The sequence below is a fragment of the Podarcis muralis genome, chromosome 4 (genome assembly GCF_964188315.1).
Source record: "Podarcis muralis chromosome 4, rPodMur119.hap1.1, whole genome shotgun sequence".
Taxonomy (NCBI): domain Eukaryota; kingdom Metazoa; phylum Chordata; class Lepidosauria; order Squamata; family Lacertidae; genus Podarcis; species Podarcis muralis.
In genome coordinates this window covers 23,450,159-23,471,535 of record NC_135658.1, presented here as the reverse complement: position 1 = coordinate 23,471,535, position 21,377 = coordinate 23,450,159, and the positions used below count along the sequence as shown (strand labels likewise).

Genomic DNA, 21,377 nt, shown 5'->3' with positions numbered 1-21,377 from the left:
TTATGGGTTATTATTTATTACTGTTATTATTTATTAAATGTATCTACAGCCCTATACCCACAGGTCTTGGCGGGGGGGGGGGGCAGTTTGCAAGATAAAATTGCAATATAAAAACATGAAATGCAACAACCAAAAAAAAAAAAAAAGCAACGCCCTCCCAAGTCCTTAAAGGATCAGTTAAAAAAAGAATGACTTCTCAGGAAAAGTGCTAATAATAATAATAATAATAATAATAATAATAATAGTTCTTGCAGTTGCCTCTTTTAGAGCCTTAGCTCCGTTGCCATTCACAGGTGATTGCAAAAAAAAACCACAACAACTTCACCTGCTACTAATTTCTGATAATAAAAAAGCTCTTGTTAACATAGGCAGAAACAAGCTTGCTAATTTCTTTTCATGTATTTATCGCGCCCGTTTTCGAAGACGGATCGACCTTCCCAATGGCAATGAAGCTAGACCGGGCCGAAGCCGCGTTGCTCCGCCGGCCTCCCCCTCTTCCACCCGGGACTCCTCTTCACCCCCCCCCCAGGCTCTCCTCAGGCGGGGGAAGGGACTAGGCCGCGAAGCCTCCGGGGGTTCCTATGGCAACCGGAAAACACCCCGCGAGCGGGACGCGGAGAGACGAAGGCCGCTTCGTTCTGGGCGCGAGGGTAAAAAGGGACCGGGGGTGGGCGCGAGGGCAAGGGAGGCTCCGAGGAGGGGGGAAGCCGCCGCCACTGCACTCGGAGGGCGCAGAAACGGGGACGGGAATTTGGTAGAACCTGTGCACGCATTTTTTTGAGCATTCACACGTGCGCGCACGCAGAGGTTCTGTTTGTGTGGTGACGCTTCCTCACTTTCTTTGGCCTTCTCCTTGGTGAGGAAGGGCTCTTCCAGACGGGTGGTTTATTTGGCATTCGCCCTTACTTGTTTGCTGTTGAAGGCGCATTCCCTGTTTGTGGGGAAGTTAGATTACCTGGCATATCAGCAAGTGTTGTCTGCACTACACCCACCCTGCTTTCCAGTATAAATTTCCATCACTTTCCTTACCGCAAAAAAATCAGTTTTTTGGGGGAAGTGCAGGGTATGTGGGGGGGGGGGCGCGCACACACGCGCAAAACTGCCAAACAGACTCGACAATTACACAACCTGAATCCCACCTTAAATAGCAGCAGTCTGGAAGCACCCATGACTTGCTTTTAAATCCTGATTTACTCTTCCCTGGGAAAGTCCCTTTGAAAAAAGTCCTTAAAGAGGGAGCCACGCAGGCGCCTCTCATAAAATGTTTTAAAAGTCTTGGCACCACCACTGAAAAGACACCCCCCCCCCCACTGTTTGTGTTTTCCTACCTATTGTCAGAGAAAAATACAGAGCAGGTGCTCTGAAGCTAATCTTAATGTTTGAGCAGATACATTTGGGGAGGTATCATGTACCAATGCTATTCCAACCCTTATGCCCCAAAAGAGAGATTTGAATGGAGGTCAGAAGTACACTGGTTGCAAATGGAGACGGCTTAATATTGAACTCATATGACCTGATCTATTGGCCCCCTGGTAATAATCTATCAGATTCCTTTTAACCAGTTGAAGTTTCCAAACCACCTGCAAAGGCAACTTCACAGATAGAGTACATTGCTGCAATCCAATCTAAATGCGACTGTTATTAAGCATTTACAATGCAATCTAGAAGACGCGTCGATGAAGCCACTTTTATCTTCATTTAAATAAATTGTATAACAATAACAAATGACAAATAACAATAACAAATAACAAATTGGCTTGTTATTTTTTATTCAAATCCAATTTTGTTTACTTTGTAGATTAGGGCAGCAGTTTGTAAACTACATTGTCTGAAGCGTTCTTATTCAAGGCTGGCCCACCTGTGACCAAGGTGAGGCGACTGCCTCGGGTGGCAGGATGTACAGTATTGGGGCAGCAGATCCGTCCTCCAAGGAATGCAATGGATGCTGCCGCTGGTGCACTCCGTGAGGCACGGCTGGTCTCCTCCCAGCCCTAGGCAGGAAATGGTGAGGGCTACCCTCTGTTTTCTCCTGGGTGCTGTACCTGCCTAGTTCAAAATGGGCCCCTTTCTCCGCACCACAACTGCTTTTGATACCCACTTCAACCATCGAGTAAGGTTGACTTGATTCCCCCACCCTACCCTAGTTCCCGATGTAGATCCTTATTTCACCCTTGTTCCTGGTGTAGATCTTCACTCGCTCCTTATGCCCTGGCACCATTTTGTGGTTCACCTCAGGGGCCAAAGTGTCTTGGGCCAGCCCTGCTCTTAAATCTGTGAAGAAACACCAAGGACCCTATTAGATAGAGAGAGGGGTTTGTGCAATACTGTTTCTGTCCATCTTTTTGAAAAGTTCCATTTTGCTTCTCCAACAACGTACTTATATGTGTGTGAATGAAAATTGGTGCTGTATAGAAGGCAACCACTATTTTCCCGATGCCGTTCTTCATTTAGTGCACATAATTAGTTTTCATAAAGTCAGGAAAATGAGCGATAAATCCTTGTTCTGGTCCATTGGTTCTTTGTATAGGATAATCCAGGTCCAAGCATTTTTCTGCAATGGAAATTAAACCCTCTAGAAGCCAACAAAAGCGTTGGTAAGTCTGTAAATTTAAAGATACAGTATAAGTATATACAAGTAGCAGCCATTTTGCGCACTTTCAATTGGCATGCGACCACCAATGCAAATGTCATTTTCAGACCCAGAAGAGGGTGGAAAGGGGCAGGGGTGTAATGGGATGGGCTGGACTTGTGTGTCTGGAGCGCAGGTGGGAAGTTGCCTGTACCTAAAAGATAACAAACAGCCTGATTCTATGCATTTTTACTCAGAGCTAAGCTCTGTTGAATTCTGTGGGTCTTACTCCTGGGTAAGTGTGTAAGCCCCATTGAATTTACCGGAAATTAGGTAAAGGGACCCCTGACCATTAGGTCCAGTCGCGGACGACTCTTGGGTTGCAGCGCTCATCTCGCTTTATTGGCCGATGGAGCCGGCATACAGCTTCTGGCGAACCAGAGCAGCGCACGGAAACGCCGTTTACCTTCCCGCCGGAACGGTACCTATTTATCTACTTGCACTTTGACATGCTTTCGAACTGCTAAGCCCATCGCGGGGATTGGAACTGCCAACCTTTTGATCAGCAAGCCGGAAATTACTCCTGAGTAAATACCCAGAGAATGAAATACCCAGAGAATGTATGAAAGCCTTTAACTTCCAGTCCATCACTTCTGCATGATATAGTAGAAGCAAGCCATTTTTAAGTTGAGTGTATGTTGTTATCATTGTGGATCGTAAAAGAATAAACTTGTAAGTTCAAAGAGTTTAGGTTATGTTACTATCTATTACTGAAACCATTGTAAAAAATGCTTTTCTTTATCAAAGCCACCAGCATTTATTACCTCCTGGTTTCCCTCCTTGCAGGGGGCATTCTACTTTTGCTTTTATTTTTTTCTATGTTCTCTGCAGAAACTATATATGTCTTGTGTGATAGTTTTGTTTGTCAATATCTCACCTAAATTATGAAATGTAAAATAGTAAGTCAAGTTCTGGTTATAGACAACATTATCTTGTATATTTTTTTTAATCAGGGAAGTAAAAAAATATATGCAAAACTAATGAATTGCTAATTGTTTGAATGATATATCTTAAAATGTTTTATTTGAAGGAAACATTCAAGACATTCAACATCCAGAGCGGATGCTGTCGTAGAATTGTACCTCAGTGAGGAACATGAAAAAGAAAGTAGAGCAGCAACGGTTATTCAGAGAGCCTGGAAAAGATGGCTGGTAAGTTAGAAGTGCTACTTCTCTATACATTTCCTCAGAATAATCTGCTTCTGGGGTTAGATAGGTTTTTTGGTTTTGGTTTTAATTTTCTGTGGTTTTCTAGATCATAGCATATAACTATAATCAATGTTGTAACTCCAAGGAACAATGGTAAATGTTTATCTGTGTTTTTGTATTTTTATCTGTAAGCCGCCTTGAGTCCCAGTCTGGGGAAAAGGCAGGATATAAAAAATAAATAAATTAAAATGAAATAATAACCTTATTGGTGATGTAGCACATGGACTGCACTTTAGCTTGTCAGCCTGGTATTCCTGTACCTGAGGTTCAAATTATAACCATATACAGTGGTACCTCGGGTTAAGAACTTAATTCGTTCTGGAGGTCTGTTCTTAACCTGAAACTGTTCTTAACCTGAAGCACCACTTTAGCTAATGGGGCCTCCACTGGGGCCTCCCACTGCCGCCACGCCACCAGAGCACGATTTCTGAAGCAAAGTTCTTAACCTGAGGTAATATTTCTGGGTTAGCGGATTCTGTAACCTGAAGCGTATGTAACCCGAGGTACCATTGTACTGTACCAGGCGTGGGGAACCTTCGGCCCTCCAGATGCTGCTGAACTAGAACTCCTTTCAGCCGCAGCAAGCATGGCCAGTCTTCAGGAGTGATGGGAGTCTGAGGCGACCCATCCCATTTTGCCACCTGAGGCGAAATGGGAATGTGCTGCTCCCTGCCTCACCTCCCTGCTGCGCCTCCACCACTTCTCGGCAATAGCAAGAGCTTCCCACTGCTGAGCAGCAGTGTTTTGCTAGATGCGGCTGCTCGTCTTCTCTACCCCATGAGCAGGGGCACCGCCTCTTGTGCTTCCACCATCTGAAGCGGATGCTTTACGCTGCCTCATAGGTGGGCTGGCTCTGATGGAAGTTTGAAGTTCAGTGACATCTGGAGGGCCAAAGGTTTCCCATGCCTGCCTTATTTTATAGCCTACTATATGAAAGCAATTAACATGTCATTTTTTAAATAGAAATAGCACCTGATGGGCTTTTTGAGGAGAATTAGAGCTGTGGGAAGGGAGAAGAGTCTTAGTCCTTCCTCTCCCATCATGATCCCAGAGACATCAAATAAGAACCCCAGCTGATCTTAGTTCCAGAAAGGAAGCTCCCATTCCTCTGTAGTGACCCCCAAATCGTACAAAAATGTTACAAAACTGGCTGGGATGGGGCAGGGCGGAATGGGGTGTTTGCAGATGTTTTCAATGGTGTTTTAAATATACACGATTTCACTTAAACGCGCAGTGCCTTGGAATGTCACCCCCACATAAATTGGGAGCTGCCTGTATTGCGTATCACAGCACCTCAGGAGAAAAACCCTCTAGTGATAGGTTTACAGAGCAAAGCATAAGGTGGGGAGAAACCACAAAAGAAAAGGAACAAGCCACAAGAATTGGGGCAAGATGAAGCATTGAGAAGGGAAAGCCAAACATGAGAACAAGACCCTCCAAATAAAAGTCATATACAGTACTTGGATGAGAGTGTCTGTCTGTGTGACTGCCTATAAATATATGTCACAAAGAGGCACTAGTCAATGGTAAAGTACCCTGGGTTGCCATTGCCTCTTGTAACCTGAAGTTCATGCATGATCTTTTCAGAAAAAGCATTAAACAAGGTCTTTTTGAACCAGTTGTCCAGTGTGAAACTTGAGACCATGTACAGCAGTCTTGTCTGCTCTGGCTAGCAGTTCTCCAGGGGTGCAGGTGGATCCCCCCCCATCATCTGCAACGTAGGAGACTTCCTTATATTGAGTCAGACCATCTATCTCAGTGTTAGATCCACACAGCAGCTCCCCAGGGGCATTCAGACAGTGATCTTTCTCAGTCTTACCTGGAGATGCCAGCGATTGAATTTGAGGCTGTCTGCATGCAGAGTGTGTGCTCTGCTAAGGAGTCCCAGCCCTTCCTTAAGCTGTTTGGAACAGTGAAACCTACTTGATTCTTTTAAAGCAAGGGGAGAAGAAGAGTCCACAATTTCTTGTCAGGATGTATTGGCCTTTGAATTTTTTTATTATTATTCACAAACTATAATGGTGGTGGTCATAATGATGATGATGATGATGATGAATTTCTTGTATCCCGCCCATCTGACTGGGTTGTCACAGTTACTCTGGGTGGCTTCCCACAATAACAACTGTTATTTATCTCTTGTGGCCAGGATATCGGTGTGTTTGACTACTATAAAGACCTAATTTCCTTTAAAATATGCGGAGAACCTTATCATCTGATGAGGTTCATTGATCCTAAAGAGGTAAGGGTTAGATTGAAGAGGATCATTGTTTTAACTTCACTGTTTCACTACTATCTATCAACTATTATTTATTTATTTATCTATTATTCATGCATAATAGTATTTATACACTACGCTCTTGCAAAACTTTGTGGGGGTGTACAACAACATAAAAATACTTAAAAGCAATACATAGCAATTATTAAAATGGCTGACTACTCAAGAGACGTTTTAGAGAGCTACATACTGTAGACCTGTTGACAGTAAATTATAATACCAATAATTAACTGTGTCTGTTACTATGAAACACCCAGTGTTATGTACTGAGTTGAATAGGATCCAAAAGGCAGCAGTCTGATTGGTCCTAGAACAATAGGATCCAAAAGGCAGCAGTCTGATTGGTCCTAGAACAATAGGATTCAGAATGCAGCAGTCTGATTGGTCCTAGAACAATGCAGCAGTATGATTGGTTGGCAGGAACTACCCAATCATGCTCCAGATAGAAGTGAATCCACAACCTGATTGGCTTACAGTAGAATTCCGGAATTAGCCAATCATGTGCAGCCCATTGTGTAAATAATGTATATAAAGCAGATACTTTGAGGGGACATTCATTCATTCCTCCTCACCACTATGAGCTGAATAAAGAGCATGAAATCACTTTGCGACTCTGAGTATATTTCACCCAGCTTTAACTCCAGTAGACACATTTAATGTGCTTTGACATCACAATCCTATATGTATTGCTATATGTATCCTATGTGTATTCCTGCACTGCAGGGGGTTGGACTGGATGCCCTTCTCTTCCAGCTCAACAATTCTATGATACTCTGAATCTTTGTATGTTCAGTGGCGCTTACCTTTAGGTATGTAGGTACAGAATTGCAGCCTTAGTGTGCTGAAAGTGAGTTTTGCAAATCAATATTTTAAAACCTGTTTGCCTACCTGCCTGTCCTCCTTTTTTCCCTGCCTCATCTTGCTAGCCATAGTTTTGAGATCTCCATGAAGAAGTCAGTTTATATAATTTTAGATTAATTGTTCCAGCCAAATTTCTGCAGGTAATTGGTATAGGATTGCAGCTCCTTAATGCACTATAGACTAGGTTTGCAAATAATTGTTGTTAACTGGCTAGAACAACAACAACAACAACAACAAAGCAAAGCAGTAATCAAGATTTAAGAGAAATAGGGAGCTAAACAATAGTCTACAACCCAAAATCTTAGCCATATCTGTTCTCCAAGGGTCTCATAACAAACAAGATGCCATAATTATTTTCCTTTGGTTACAGGCAGGATTTATAGATGCTGCAGCAGGGATTCATATAAGATTCAGACTAGGTGGGGTAAGTATAACTTAGATTAGGGGTGGGGCATCTCAGGCCCAGGAACCAAATGCAGTCTTCCAGACCTCTCTGCCTGGCAATCTCCCTGGGTCACCCCATTTCTCCCCAGGCTTGTTTAGCATGACACCTCCAGTGTTTTCACCTGCCTGGAATGTATTCTTGAACTCTGCTAATGTCCCTTGCTTGTCTGGATGGAGTATGGCAGTATGTGTGGCAATTAGTCTCCTGCACAAAGATAAAATTGTGGTTCATTGCTCTGCCCACAGCTGGCATGTGGTCCTAAGAAGATTTCTGTGAATGGAATGAGGCCCCTCAGGCTGAAAAGCATTCCCCATCCTTGGTTTAGATGAATGTCAAAAGTGCAAATGATACCTAAACATCTTACATACTTTATATTGCATATTTTGAAGTCTGTTAAATGTAAATTAATAAAATTGAGATTTTCAGACTCTAATACTCTCCCTAGAAAAGTAATCTTCATCTATCTACATGGAAAGCTAATACATCAGGGAGAAGGATTTTAGCCTAGCAATTAAATGGTCAACCTGGGAAGACAAGTCCTACATGTTATTTCTGCTCATTTGAATTAAATACCTGTAAAAATTGCTTTCTGTTCTTCAGTCTGTCAAATGCAAATGATAATGAGTTCCTTCATAGGCCCTAAATGTAAGTTTTGGGGAAATGCAGAATCCAGTCTGCTTCCAGTTCTGAGAGGAACTAAAATTAAGGGCCATTTACGACAACCAACAGAGAATTTAAAAAATAACCATAACACTTTTTTTTTTTTAAGGGCAGTAGTCAATAATCAAGTTTCTCATTTTAAAATTGAATATCTCTCTGCAGGTGAAGTTTCCTCCATGCGTATATTACAAGATATTTACCCACAGACCTGTTGTGGATCTATGTGCAAACAGTCCCAAAGACTATGCAAAGCTAGCAGCCAAGTCAAGGCAACGACGAAGTTTCCAGGAAGCAAGCTTTGATGATCACATGGATTGGTACCAACGCATAGAGAATAATGGCTGGAGACTCCTTTCCAACAGGGTAATAAAATAAAAACATTTTCATCTGCTGTGTCATTCTCAAATACCAGCAAAGCTAATTTATGTGACATGACAAGGTGCCTGGTGGTGCTAATATACATGAAGGAGCCTCTCCACCCTCATTGTTCAGACCGGACTCTGAGGTCCAGCTCCGAGGGCCTTCTGGCGGTTCCCTCACTGCGAGAAGTGAGGTTACAGGAACCAGGCAGAGGGCCTTCTCGGTAGCGACGCCTGCCCTGTGGAACACCCTCCCATCAGATGTCAAGGAAAAACAACTATCTGACTTTTAGAAGGCATCTGAAGGCAGCCCTGTTTAGGAAAGTTTTTAATGTTTGATGTTTTATTGTATTTTTAAGACTTTGTTGGGAGCTGCCCAGATTGTCTGGGGAAACCCAGCCACAAGGGCGGGGTATTAATAATAATAATAATAATAATAATTGTTATTACTAATCAGGCTGCAACTTTCAGGTTCTGATTGTGGGCTTCCCATGGGCTTCCCTGGTTGTCCCCTATGAAATCAGGGTGCTGGACAGATGGGCTCTTGTGTTCTGAAAAGCCCAGTTAGCTAAAATTACTGTTCTAACTGGGGATGGGGTTTTAACTTGGGTTGGTGTTGTTTTATTCATTTTATTTAAATTGTTTTAAAATGTCAATTTGGATTTTTGTATTTGTGGGCTAGGGGTTGTTTTGGGGCTTTTCTTGGGGAGTGTATTTTTTATTAGTTTGTATACAATAGAATTGCTTATTGTTTTAGTTATTTTTATTACGTATTTTTGTGCTTTTGTATTGAAACTTTTATGTTGTGAACCCACCTGAGACCTGTGGGTATATATACAATTTTAATGAGAATAAATGGAGAAAGTTCTAGGAGAGTGTCCTAGAGTTTCACAAGGAAGTACAAGTGAGTATACCATTCGGATTTGAGTTTCCTGTAGCCAGTAGCGAGTTCAACAGAATGTGGAGTACAAATAGGGTACCACACGTATACCTCTGGTACGCTAACAGATTCTAATGTGGCAGTGGCGGCGGCAGTGCTTTTATTTATAAAGATATTTACATACTGCCAACCCATACAAAACATCAAAGCGATGTACAACCTTATATAAAAGTATAATGAAACATAAAACACCATAGAGACAATTAGGGGAAAACCATAATTAAAATGACTGGCTAACCAAGAAACAGCTGCATAGACATGTCAGCATAAAAAGATCTTCAAAGAGATGCTTGAAAGTCAGTAGCGAGGCTGCTATTATTAGTAAGCTGCTTCCTTCCTGGGAACTCGTAAGAGCACCAAATTAGGAAGTGCCTGGGATGGCTTAATTAAGTTGTAGGCAAGAGCAGGAGGTGGGGAAAAATACATTTCCATGTATTGGAGTTCTTGTGTTGGTATGCATACCTGAGGAGGATGTCAGTATGAATCGATGTCAGCAAATGCCAACTATTTTTTGCCCTGCATGTCTGACCAGGCAGCATGGATCTTTCTGGAGTTAAGAGACTACCAGAACACCTAAGATGACAGCAAGGCTAAACTCTGTGGTAGCATCCTCCACCCTCTGTATTACAACAAATACAACCATTCTCTGATGTTCCTCTGCCCTTGCAAGCGGAGCATGGGCAAAAAGAATTGAAGCTCATTGATTTTATTTTTATTTTGCTTCACTACAAAACAAGAGGGAGAGAGGCAAGGAAGTTACATTTTGGTGGCTGTACAGGAACAGCAATATCCTCTGCAGAGCTGTGTGTGACCAGGAAATTCATATAGAGACAATGGCATAAATGGAGGAAGGAAGGAGGTTAGCATTGACAAGGGTCAGAAAATTATTACGCATTTGTAACAGTTTGTGAAAAAATGTGTTTCAGTTTTGGAAGGACATGGACCCCTTAACTGCTAAAGACAACATCCGAATAAAGGAATTCCACTACTGCAAGGTGCAGAAGATACAAGCTGTAGAAAGAAAAAGAAAAAGAAGAAAAATAGAGTGGCTGAAAAAAATGTGAGCTGCTGCAGTTTGAAGTGCTGTACATAAGAGTGGACTGTTTTAATTTTATCTTCTGAATAATTTTATTATCATTCATACAGTTGCCATGATAAAGGCCTCCTACTTCAGGCACTATATTCATTGGCCAACTAGACACAGTTTGCTATAAATCATAGGGTAAGAAGTTCCATTGCTTTTGCTGGCTCATTTCGGCCCCACCAAGCCCAAAGCATCCTGCCAGCCAAGTACGGTGGCCTCCTGGGATCTTAATAAAACACCTGTGTTTACTGTGTTGGAAAATGCCTGAAATGGAAAAACTGACAGCAGGTGATGCACTTTGAAGCCACAATTGTGCTGCTGATGAAACTTCTGAAAACCAGTGATTTAAAGAACAGCAAGGGGATTTTACAACACAGAGGTTTTACAACACAGCCCTGTTTGGCTCTTGGAACCTCTGCTTTTTGGAGGTTTGAAAAGCAGAGATGGGGAGGGAGAAGGGCTTTCCATCCAATGGAAACTGACTTCAGCTCAGCCTCCCACTGCCAATGGGCAGGTACAAGCATGTCTTGCTCTCCAGCCAGCTGTCAGTACTGTAAGGGAAATGAGCTCAGAGGGAAACTACATGCAAAAAGAAGAGAGACAGGTTTATCAAAAGGTGATCAGTTGACAAGACAGTCTTGGTGATAACACAACCCCCCGGCCTTGGTGTCACATGTAGTGTGAGAAAAATCTGCGCTTTCCATTCAAGCAACAGGTGAAAGAATTGAATTGCCTGATAAATTTTAATTCAGCAGTTTCATCCTGGAACTTCCTTTTAAAGTTCCTTTGTTCAAGGATGGCCGTCTTAGGATCTAATATAGAGGTGTCCTGAGAAGTTTAAACTTATTCTTGTTAGTTTCTAGGTATTAACATGAGCTTTCAGTGTTTAGAACGTAGCAGAAAACTAGCAACCTCCTAGGGTGTTTACATTGTCATGAACACTGCCTTGTTGGTGGTTCACTGTAAATTATTATTTTGCTTTTAGGCAGTTGTCACTGTCTGCTCTTTTTGCATTAAATCTCCATCTAACCCCCTCTCCCTTTCATGTATGATAGCCAGTTTAGGATTGCATTTCATGCATATGAAGATTTGATGCCATAGTTAATGCATTAGCCTTTAAGGTACCACAGGACACAGTTATTTTTGCTACCCCTTTGTAAAATGAAACGTCTGCTCCTGTTTCCTAGGTACTTTGGCGAAAGCCTGCAAACTAAAACTGAGGACACAAATGCAACAGTATTAATTCAAAGAGCAGCAGAAGGGTTAATCAACACTCTGAAGGATGAGGGGATAGATAACGTAATGGAATGGGAAGTGGATGAATTGCTGAAATGGACAAATGCACTCAACTATGAAGAGTAATTTGAGCTTTTATTCTTCTTCCAAGTCTTAATTATTGTCAAAAAGGCTGCTCTTATTTTTAAATATCCAGGTTATGTGTTAATGGCAGCATAGTGCCATATTACCTATATTTCAAAGCATTAAGCCATTCGGGGGGGGGGGGGGAGTTTCTGCTAACCTCTGTTCCATTTTACTGAATGGGCTTTGTTGTCCCTAGGTATGTTAAGGAATGGAAAGAAATTGGAACAAGCAGGATTTCCAGCTGCATCCAAGGTAAAGGACCTCTACCTCTTTCTGGCAAATTTCCATGTAATTTTCCAGCATGGGAGACCCAATTGACACACAGCGCTGGCAGAATAGCTGTGTTGCAGCTACCTGCATGCTGGTAACATGATTCCTGTCAATTCACAACCAAAGCAGATTCTTTCTCTAAAGTGAATGGCTGTGGATAGAAGTAGCATGAATCATGTGAGCAGGTCTACTTATCACCTTACCAACCTAACTGTTTGGGTTGAGAGCTAAGTGATAGCCACACGGACTGTATAATGTATTATTTGGATCTGTTTTGCATTTTTCTTCAAGAATCTTCACTTCATTAAGTGGTTTGCACAGTAGAAATTGCAGCATGCATCTGCATTTCACAGGTTGCTCTAAAGTTCATTCTCTGAATTTCATGAAACATGTTAATGCCTAAATTTCAGAGGTATTGAAGAATGTGTGCCTTGACCTGTAAAAGAACATTGCTTAGACAATTGTTGCTTAGATTTATTGCATCTTCAGTAACCTCACTGTTGTCATATGGTAAAGAGAAAACAGTTCTGTCCCAGTTAAGAAGTGAAGTATGGAATTTGAGGGAATTCTGTGGCATTGTACCAATTAAGGGTGTTAACTAGTTCAAAAGGCATGTTTTTTCTAGTTATGTTTGCTGTTTGGTTTGGTTATATTATTCAAAATGTAATAACTGACATTATTGTCAACATATTACTACTGACACAGAGTGACTGTTCTGCAATTCTGTATAAATGCAGAAAAAATGCAGAGCTTGGCAGCAGGCAAGGAATCTCAACAGCATGTAAAACCTCAAGTAATTCTATAAGGCTACTCAGAATTTCATAGCAGAGTTGAAATTTGAATGGGGTGCATCCCAACTAATAGCTCTTACTACTGTAACTGCTGTTTAACATCATCTACGAATAAACTTCTGAACACAATGTTCCATTTGTGTGTATCTGAAGAAGTGTGCATGCACACGAAAGCTCATACCAAGAACTAACTTAGTTGGTCTTTAAGGTGCTACTGGAAGGAATTTTTTTCCATTTGAAATAGTCATTTAAAATGCATTTCTTAAATTTCAATTCTAATCTTTAGGTTTCCAGTTTACTGACAAACCAATCATCTCTTTGGAATCGAATGAGATACCAAACACCATCCAGCAACTAGTAGAGTCACAAATGCATTCGGATAAAAAGAGTCAGCGCAAGGTAAACACTTCGTACAGTTCAGTGGCAAAACTCACCTGACAACTCTACAAGCAGCAGCTACAGCAGCAGCAAAATAAAGCTTCAGGAGACAGATAAGAACAAACAACCTGGATGTTGAAAGATAAGTAGCTATATCTGTGTACTTGTGTATTCCGCAGCCTTATTTGTCCTGGCACATTAACACAAAATCCAAAAGTATTTTAAGTCAAACCTTATTCCAGTATTGTGGTGAAGCACACTGAATAAAGGAGTTGCTTCTGGAAATGCAGATACTGTTTTAAACTTGTATGTCTACTAGCTGAAAGTGCCTAAGGACCCTCAAAATAGTGAGATGTATGAACAGGTAGTCAGTCGTTTGTTTTAGAGCTGAGCATAGCAGATACCCACCCCCCACTCCCTGCAGTCCAGGGGACCTAACCCAGATCCGTGTCAGGTCTGCTTGGTCCCCCCATTGTCATCTCGCACACCCCCAGCAACATCACTGCCCATGTCCCCACTGGGCGTGGCTCAGGCCCCAGATGTACCCACCAACAATGCCATCTTGTCCCACTCTATGGCTGCTGTTGCTGCATTGTTGGAAACTTGCCTCACTTGCCACCTTGCAAAAAAAAAAAAAAAAAATCCCAACTCCTGCATCAACGGTTGCCATTGCTTCTTAGGCCATTAATGGATGACGAGAAACTGTCCAACCACTGGCACTGAGATAACATGGGTGGGTGGGAAGTAACAAGACCTGCCCCCCCCCCCAAGTCCTGGGGATCTCTGTGGCCTCATACATGATCTTTTCAGTTCTGCTACCCTACCAAGAATTTGTTCTTGGTTAGCAGTTTGTGGTGTGTCTGGAGACCAGTCCCATGCTCCCATATAGACGCCACTGTGGCTCAGCTCACAGCAGTAGGACTAAAGGAGTCACAATCTCCCTCTGCTCTGGGACTACTGTTCTAAACCATGGTTTGGCTTACTGCTCAGTTTTTCTATACTACTATATTTATTCTCTTACAGGACAAATGTAAAAAAAAGGTTTTGGAGACAATACTTGTCTGTAACAGCATAGTTTTATTTCATATACAAGAGTTTTGTCACTAGCTTTTGAGCTCTACAGGATTTTTGTCAGGATCCGGTGGATGTTATTACCCATTTTGTAGAGAATCAATACTCCCAATAGCACAGAATGCAATACCAAATACATATACAAATTGTTTCCTTCAATGGCATGAACATGGCAAACACATGCCAGAAACTATTACTGGAAGGTAAATACATGTTTTCATATATCTTAAACTTACTTAGTAAGTTTATATTCATTTATAGTGCCCCTTTTCCCTCCCAAGGATTACATAATCAGTGGTGGGGATAAAAGAGCAATTTACATTTTTAAAACAGTAACACAACCATTAGAAATGGACATATATTGTTTAAACACACAATATTGGATAAAGCCACTATTTCCATGATAGAAAACAGGTTTTAAAAAAATCATTTTTCACATGGTAAGTTTTTGCTAGCTAAGAGTAGCAAAAATAACTGAATTTTTCAGTTTTCAAAAATATATCAGCATTTACAAAAACCAAAAGGGTGCCCAGATTATTGCAATGAATAGTAATGGATCTGTTTTCTTAAGGCGAATAAATGCAGCCATCAATAACAGTAATCTATTGTGAGTTTACACTGTGCATATGATTTTTAATTCTTCTACGTATTTTTCTTCCCAGTTTTGATATGGAGCCTTGTTTTGGGCAATGTACTTGTCAGCTTTAAGTCCAATGTATCATTTCATAACATTTCAGTTTCTTGTCCATTGCTTTAAACCTGGAGACAACTTTGTGCACCTTCCATATGCCATAGATCAGGGACTTCTAAATGTTAGTTATCTAGCATGGCTAGTGATCATGGTTGGCACACACTTGTAGCCTCCTGCCAGTGTGGTGGCGCCCTCTTGGTGAAGTACATTGCATAGCAGCAAAACAAGGACCACTGTGCACATTCCACTGTCAGTTCTGATGATTTAAATACAGCAGGAACATTTTCTACTCATTAAGACCAACCCCGCATTTTCACACCCAGGCTTTCCACCCTGGAAAGAGGCGGCTGAGATTCTTTGGGTCCATGGCTTGCTGTATGAGAAGGTTCACCTGACCTCCAACACTGAGCACTGTCCCCTCTTCCACACCTTTAAGCTTCTCCTGAAGTCGCATCAGAACACGCTCTGCCACTTTATTAAACGTCTGGTTATCACTGTTGAGATTTTTTAAAAAATGTAAGAAAACATAAGTTGCAGAGCCTCGCAGATGTTCATATTAGTCACAAGCCCCACCCCCGGTAGTGATTTCTTACTTTGATTTTTTGTTACATCCCCGATCAGCAGCATTGAGACTTGAGTTGATGTCCGTCTCATCCTCTGGCCTTTGCTGCAAATACAGAGCTTTCAAGGGATTCATGGTCCAGTCAAAAAGTGGGTCATACAGAAGCACCTGTAAAACAAGGCAAAAATATGTATCTAAATGAAGCTAGCTCAATGCCCTAAAAAGGCAGGTAAATAAAGATTCCATGTTTGTAGGATAATCTTTAGACTGGCAATGTTGTTCAGCATGTGAATTAAATGTTATGATTTGGTCCCATCTTGGTAATAAAACATTTCCATTATTTTAGCAATTGGGCAGTTATAAATGTTCTGTCAACAGCAAATAAGGCTACAGTGAATCTGCTTTTTGAAATACAAATACAAAAAGTCCTTGTAGAGCTCTAAGCTGTTTGTGGCCACCTGATAAATGGTAACCTCTAGGCTGAACTACCGTAATGTGTCATTTGTAAGTCTTCACACACAGTGTGAATATCAACTGTTCCAGACAGCAATGGAAACTGGGTAGAAAACACCCTACAACTGTGTTAAAATATTTACTAAGAGTGGGACAGAATTCAGGGCCCTTAATACTGATCTCAGGATTCTGATTGGTTCATATATGCATGAACATTCCCTAAGAAAATAAGGTCCTAGGCTGCTTAGGGCTTTAAAGGTTAACTACACCACTTCAAAATAAACTGGTGACCAGTGTAATTTGTGTTGTACTACATGCTGGGAGTCTTGATCCCAAGCCATCCTTCATGTGCAGATGTGTGTGCACGCATGCCACATGCTGGGGCTTGATCATGCCCTCAAATTTAAATAATTTCAGTTGTGTGTTCAACTGGGCTCATATGTCAGTCTAACATCTTTTCCTTCCTTAAAACATTCTGCTCCTTTTCCTTCCTTAAAACATTCTCCTGTTTCCCTTGAAACAGAAAAGGTTCAGAGCTGCATTACAATATTTCAGTAAATCTCCTGTGACAACTTATAAGTGCTTAAAATATTTATAAACTTTTCGTGTGCCTAACAGTTAAGAAAGTTGAAGCAAACTTTTGCACTAGGAGTTGCCACAGTTTAAATGCCAAAGAAAGTTTTTAAATACAACCAATCCCTTTCAGCTTTTCATCGACAGCCACGAAAAAAAGGCTTACCTCTACAATAGTAAGCAGAGCTTCTTGGGAATTTCTCATAACCACCATAGTTTTTTCACAGCATCTAGAAGATATTTTCAGAACAATTTTCTAAATTATTTTCCACTAATAGTTTCAATATACGACAGCATTTTTTATATATAGCTAATGGCAGTGTTTCTTACTGGCTCTCATTAGACCAAAAATAAAAATGTAACAAACATGGTTTTCAGTGGTTTACACTATAAGCTTGTTCAAAAAGCTGAGCTGCTGGAATTCTATTGTAACTTTAACAGTGAAATGCTTAAGAAGCAACTGCAGTTATATACCATACCTCCTGAAGACTCCTTCTACACCAGTGATGCCCATTCCATCCACTATATCTCTTGTTAGCCTGAAAGGTATGATCTCTGGGGTAGGAAGGATTTTGCCCTGCTCAAAAGCAACACCTGGCAGAGGAAAAGAGAAACGAAACATTTAAAAAAGGGTTATATATAAACACAAAAGAATAATATATGATCCCTTGTGTTTATACATACCTAGATCAATGTGCACAAGTTCTGCGGTTTGCTCATCTAACAGAATATTCTGTACATGTCTGTCTCCAAGACCAAGTATGTAGCCAACTGAAAGAAGGAAGTCTCAAAATGAACCCAGAAGCACTTGCCTACATTTCATTTCCCCCCTTTATACATATAACTCACAGCTTCTCTCTCCATTTATTTATTGCCCGCCCAACAGGTTTTCCTTGCTTGTAAGGTTCTGAGAAGGTCTATTCCCCTTTTCCACCACAGTCTACCATGTTGCATTAAGTGCTACTCTGGAAGGTCCCCTAATCTTCAGCAATGGTTTTTCAAGAGGAACAAAGAACTGGTGGGAGGATTGAAATGCTTGGGAACATGCCTAAGGATAGAAAATATACCTGAGTGCGGCTCCCTCTCTTTCTCCCATTCACAAAATAAATTAATCCCATGTAGTGCTATGTCGCAGTGCCAGTACACACACTCTGCCATCTTATGTTTAAAGCAGCTACTGTACACTTTTGGGCAGCATAAACCATACCATTTTTAATGATAGTTTACTTTTTAATTATTAAATGGATTAAATCTCAGTAAACTTTCACACATGGGTGCATTTTGAAGATGCCAAAACAAGTGGGAGGTGATTCACAGTTAATTCAACAAAGCAAACGAGTAACATTGGCTTTTCATTCCCAATCGGCTATACACCTGAATGAAAATACCTATAGAAAAGAAAGCAGCCCTCTAACTGCGCCAAAACTATCAGCCCCAACAATTAAAACTTGTCCCCTGTGATCAAAATCTATGTACTATCAACTAAAGCTCATGGAGCACCTTGGAAGAGGAGGACAAAACAGCAAGAGTCATTACATTTTAGTTATTAAATAGATTAAGACCTTTAGCTCTTGTTGAAACAAAACACTATTTTCAATTTGTCTTTATAGTTAGAAAATTATGATTGAAGTGTGCCAAAAACCAGCCATATTTTTACCGTACCTATTGATGAAGTAGCAACACTGCGAGTATATGCCAGCCGTTTCTCAAACCATACTGCTGGATCAAGAAATTTTTCCATGCAGAAATAACGAAATACAGGTTGAAAATTCTGACATATATCCATAAAGACGTTACATTTCTCCTCAGGAGTTTTCCTTTGGGCCTCCTTCAAAGTAAACCATAAACAATTTAAATATGGGTGTGAAAAATACTTTTGTTGCTTATGTACAGCTATACTTGCAGTGAGAACACAACACATAACATTTATGAAACACCTGCCCTTCAAAATACCAATAGATGTGCAACAATTGGGCAAAACTGAAGTGAAGTGTGGCAAAGTGGACAGTGTGCTGGCTTAAGGGTGGGGGAGATAAAGGCTCAAATCCCTGCCTAACCTATAAAGTTCACCGGTTAACTCTGGGTCAGATATTATCTCTCACCTGAACTGATAATGGGAGAAGGGAAGCCTGGATGGTTTACTATGAATGCACTTCCTCTGGAGGAATGAATGGGGGATCCATCCATGAATGGGTGAAGCCCTTCTTCCACCAGGAGAGGCACATGCAACTATGTGATAAGCTTCTGAAGATCTACGCTCAAGCGACTATAGAAAGATCTGAGGAGTTGAAATGTCCCCTAATGTAGGGGTCTAGGCTTGTGAATCCGAAGTCAGTCCCTTGGAACAAGGTCCGATACGGACTAAGAAAATTGAAGCTCTGGCTGTCTCTCGAGTGTATGTGTATGAAGGTTGAATGCTGGCACCAGGGAAAGGTCTCTTTCACCCCTTTCACATAAAATACCCAAGCTTCCTTTCTCTGGATGGCATTAAGGAGGATACGATCCATGGATGGGATGCTCTCTATCTAGCTAGGTCATGTAGGGTGGGTAGTGCCAGACCTGGAATATAGAAGGAGGATAGAATCTGTAGAATTCTTCTGTCTGTTGAACCTAAAGTATCTAACCTGTAGTTTTGGTGAAGGTAGATGGAGACTTCCAAGTGGCTGTCCTGCAAATTTTGGACAGTGGGGCATTAGCGGAAAGTGTTTGGGAGGGCAGTTACTGGTTTGTGGGTGTTTTGTTTTTGATTTCTTAAAACGTATTTTGTGCTTTTTTATTTATGTTGAAGGGCGTTATACAAATTTGATAAATAAACAAATAAAGCGAAGTAGACAAAAGACCTGGTGAAATGTGCTGTGGCGTAGCTAGGCCATAAAATCCTGTAATAATTTTATCCTCTTTCCTGTGGCAGCTGTGAAGTTGGCAATAGCCTTTCACTGGCAGACCCACTCCCCATTCATGATGAAAGGTTATTGGGGAAAGTGTGGGATTTGGCTTCTTACAGATGTGAACACATCAAAACAGATTGTATGGGTGGGTGTGATGAGAACAGGCGATTTTGTGGTGAGTGTTCATAGCCTTAATCAAAAATAAGGAATATACCGCTAGGCACAGCATATCATGCTTGGGAAGGATTTGCTTCCGACTCACCATCATTTTCCTTTGGCAATCTAGGCTACTATAGTCCTTTGGCCTGTATCGTTTGTGAGCACTGCTGTCAGTATTGATGAGGAATTCACCCAGAGGAATCGTTCCTGTGCACCACTCTAAGACACCGCTTCTCTGTGAAAGGGGAACCACCTTAAGGAATAAGCAGACGTATTAACTGTCATGATTAACCAGTGCTGATTCAAATCAGATTCCTTTGTAACCTTAGTTTGAAAACCCATTTTGGAATCATGGGTACAATCTCTAGTTTACATTGGAAAATGCCCTGTGGAAAGTGAAATAAAATCCCAAGAGAGAGAGAGAGAGAGAGAGAGAGAGAGAGAGAGCGCACACACATGTATTTATAACACTAGCTCCCAGTTTTCAAACTAGCTTGGCAAGGAGAGGAGATGTTGTGAGAGCAACAAGGTTTGTGTGCAGAAGCTCCAACATTCAGCAGAATCTCAGGTAGTAGCTGCTGTGGAAAAACTTTGCCCGAGTCCCTAGAGAGTCACTGCCATACTGAGCTAGATGAAGCAATGTTCTGTCTTGATATAAAACAATTTTTTTATGTTGGAGATGAAGGATGGGAGCTCAGTGGCAGAGCATGTGAGGTGCATGTAGAAGGTCCTAGATTCAATTCCTGTCACCTCCAGCTTAAAAGATCTCGAGTAGTAAGTCCTAAGTGCCACTTTCAGAGCTAAATTCAGTAATTATCAGAGCCTATATAAAGGAAGCTTCTTTGGCTGGTGAACCCACATCATGTCTGCAACAGGCTACTTTGATGGAACAAGAGCAAAACTTGCCTTATATCTGCGGATAGTCAATTTTCTCTTTCTGGTTTCAGTATTTTGCTGAAGCAGAGCATTGCACATCTGGAAAACCTGCTGCATGACAGCATCCTGTCTCAGGTCATCACGGCCCTTTAAGAGATACAAAAAAGGCAATGGTATAGAAATGGCATCTGCTGAACACTACAACAACTTTATGTTATTTATATTTATTTGGAAGTGAGGGAAACTTTTATTCAAAACAAGTATGCAAAGTACTGTAGACTTAAGCAACAGGAAAAGTATCCAGACAATTGAGCAGTACTGTCACTTTATACTTTGTCTTCTGGGATCACTAGAAGTTTTGAAATACATTGTACATTTAGTAAATAAGTAAATATACATTTAGAAATGTGTAAGAACGTATTTCCATTCATCCCTGCATCAGGCGATTATAAATTTCCCACGGTTTTACTTTACAGCAGCTCAGTATTTTCAATACAGAGAAATAAAACATATCAACTTCCACCAAAGGCAAGGTTCACACCACAGAACATGGCATAAGTTAAAAACCCAATATTCTACATTCAATTTACAAGTCTCATGGTTTTTAAATCAAAAAAGACACCTCTCTAGCACGTGCAACACAGAGAACTTACCTTGACAAGTTGCCTCCTCTCTTTCCCATCTGATCCAACACAGTCTATTATTTTTGGTAGATTAAGGCCTCCTGCTAAGCGAAATTCTGGCTTGAATGACCTTATTGTAACCAAATTTTCATACTTCCCACTTGGATCCACCTAAAATCATAAATACATTTAGGCGCTGCTGTATCATGTTCACCACAA

The 21,377-nt window shown here is 41.1% G+C and overlaps 2 protein-coding genes across 4 annotated transcripts in view; one reads left to right on the top strand and one right to left on the bottom strand.

The window, feature by feature from the left end:
• The first annotated feature begins 558 nt into the window (after window positions 1-558).
• C4H11orf65 (chromosome 4 C11orf65 homolog) lies at window positions 559-15,935 on the top strand. 2 transcript variants are annotated; one of them, XM_077927054.1, is made up of 10 exons: window positions 559-650; window positions 1,799-2,594; window positions 3,660-3,780; window positions 5,984-6,076; window positions 7,344-7,397; window positions 8,241-8,441; window positions 10,304-10,437; window positions 11,649-11,819; window positions 12,020-12,075; window positions 13,171-15,935. In XM_077927054.1, the coding sequence occupies exons 2-10, from the start codon at window positions 2,557-2,559 to the stop codon at window positions 13,320-13,322; spliced, it is 1,020 nt and encodes a 339-aa protein (XP_077783180.1). In that variant the 5' UTR covers window positions 559-650; window positions 1,799-2,556; the 3' UTR covers window positions 13,323-15,935. The 2 variants fall into 2 exon arrangements, with proteins under 2 accessions (XP_077783180.1, XP_028582059.2); XM_028726226.2 differs by having other exon boundaries at window positions 571-650; window positions 2,528-2,594.
• ATM (ATM serine/threonine kinase) overlaps window positions 14,320-21,377 on the bottom strand; it is a 60,322-nt gene continuing 53,264 nt past the window's right edge. For both annotated transcript variants that reach the window (XM_028726212.2, XM_028726214.2), the window contains 9 exons: window positions 21,189-21,329; window positions 20,566-20,682; window positions 19,763-19,912; window positions 18,275-18,440; window positions 17,297-17,383; window positions 17,092-17,206; window positions 16,779-16,842; window positions 15,618-15,754; window positions 14,320-15,518 (listed from right to left, as the gene is read on the bottom strand). In XM_028726212.2, coding sequence (XP_028582045.2) covers window positions 15,338-15,518; window positions 15,618-15,754; window positions 16,779-16,842; window positions 17,092-17,206; window positions 17,297-17,383; window positions 18,275-18,440; window positions 19,763-19,912; window positions 20,566-20,682; window positions 21,189-21,329 — 1,158 coding nt within the window. In that variant the 3' untranslated portion in view covers window positions 14,320-15,337. The remainder of the gene's footprint in view (window positions 15,519-15,617; window positions 15,755-16,778; window positions 16,843-17,091; window positions 17,207-17,296; window positions 17,384-18,274; window positions 18,441-19,762; window positions 19,913-20,565; window positions 20,683-21,188; window positions 21,330-21,377) is intronic.

Bases quoted from the DNA above. Each gene is read 5' to 3' on its own strand.
- C4H11orf65 (XM_077927054.1), top strand. From the start codon at position 2,557: ATGGAAATTAAACCCTCTAGAAGCCAACAAAAGCGTTG. The intron at 7,398-8,240 runs GTAAGTATAACT...ATCTCTCTGCAG, and splicing joins TAAGATTCAGACTAGGTGGG to GTGAAGTTTCCTCCATGCGT. The intron at 12,076-13,170 runs GTAAAGGACCTC...TCTAATCTTTAG, and splicing joins GATTTCCAGCTGCATCCAAG to GTTTCCAGTTTACTGACAAA.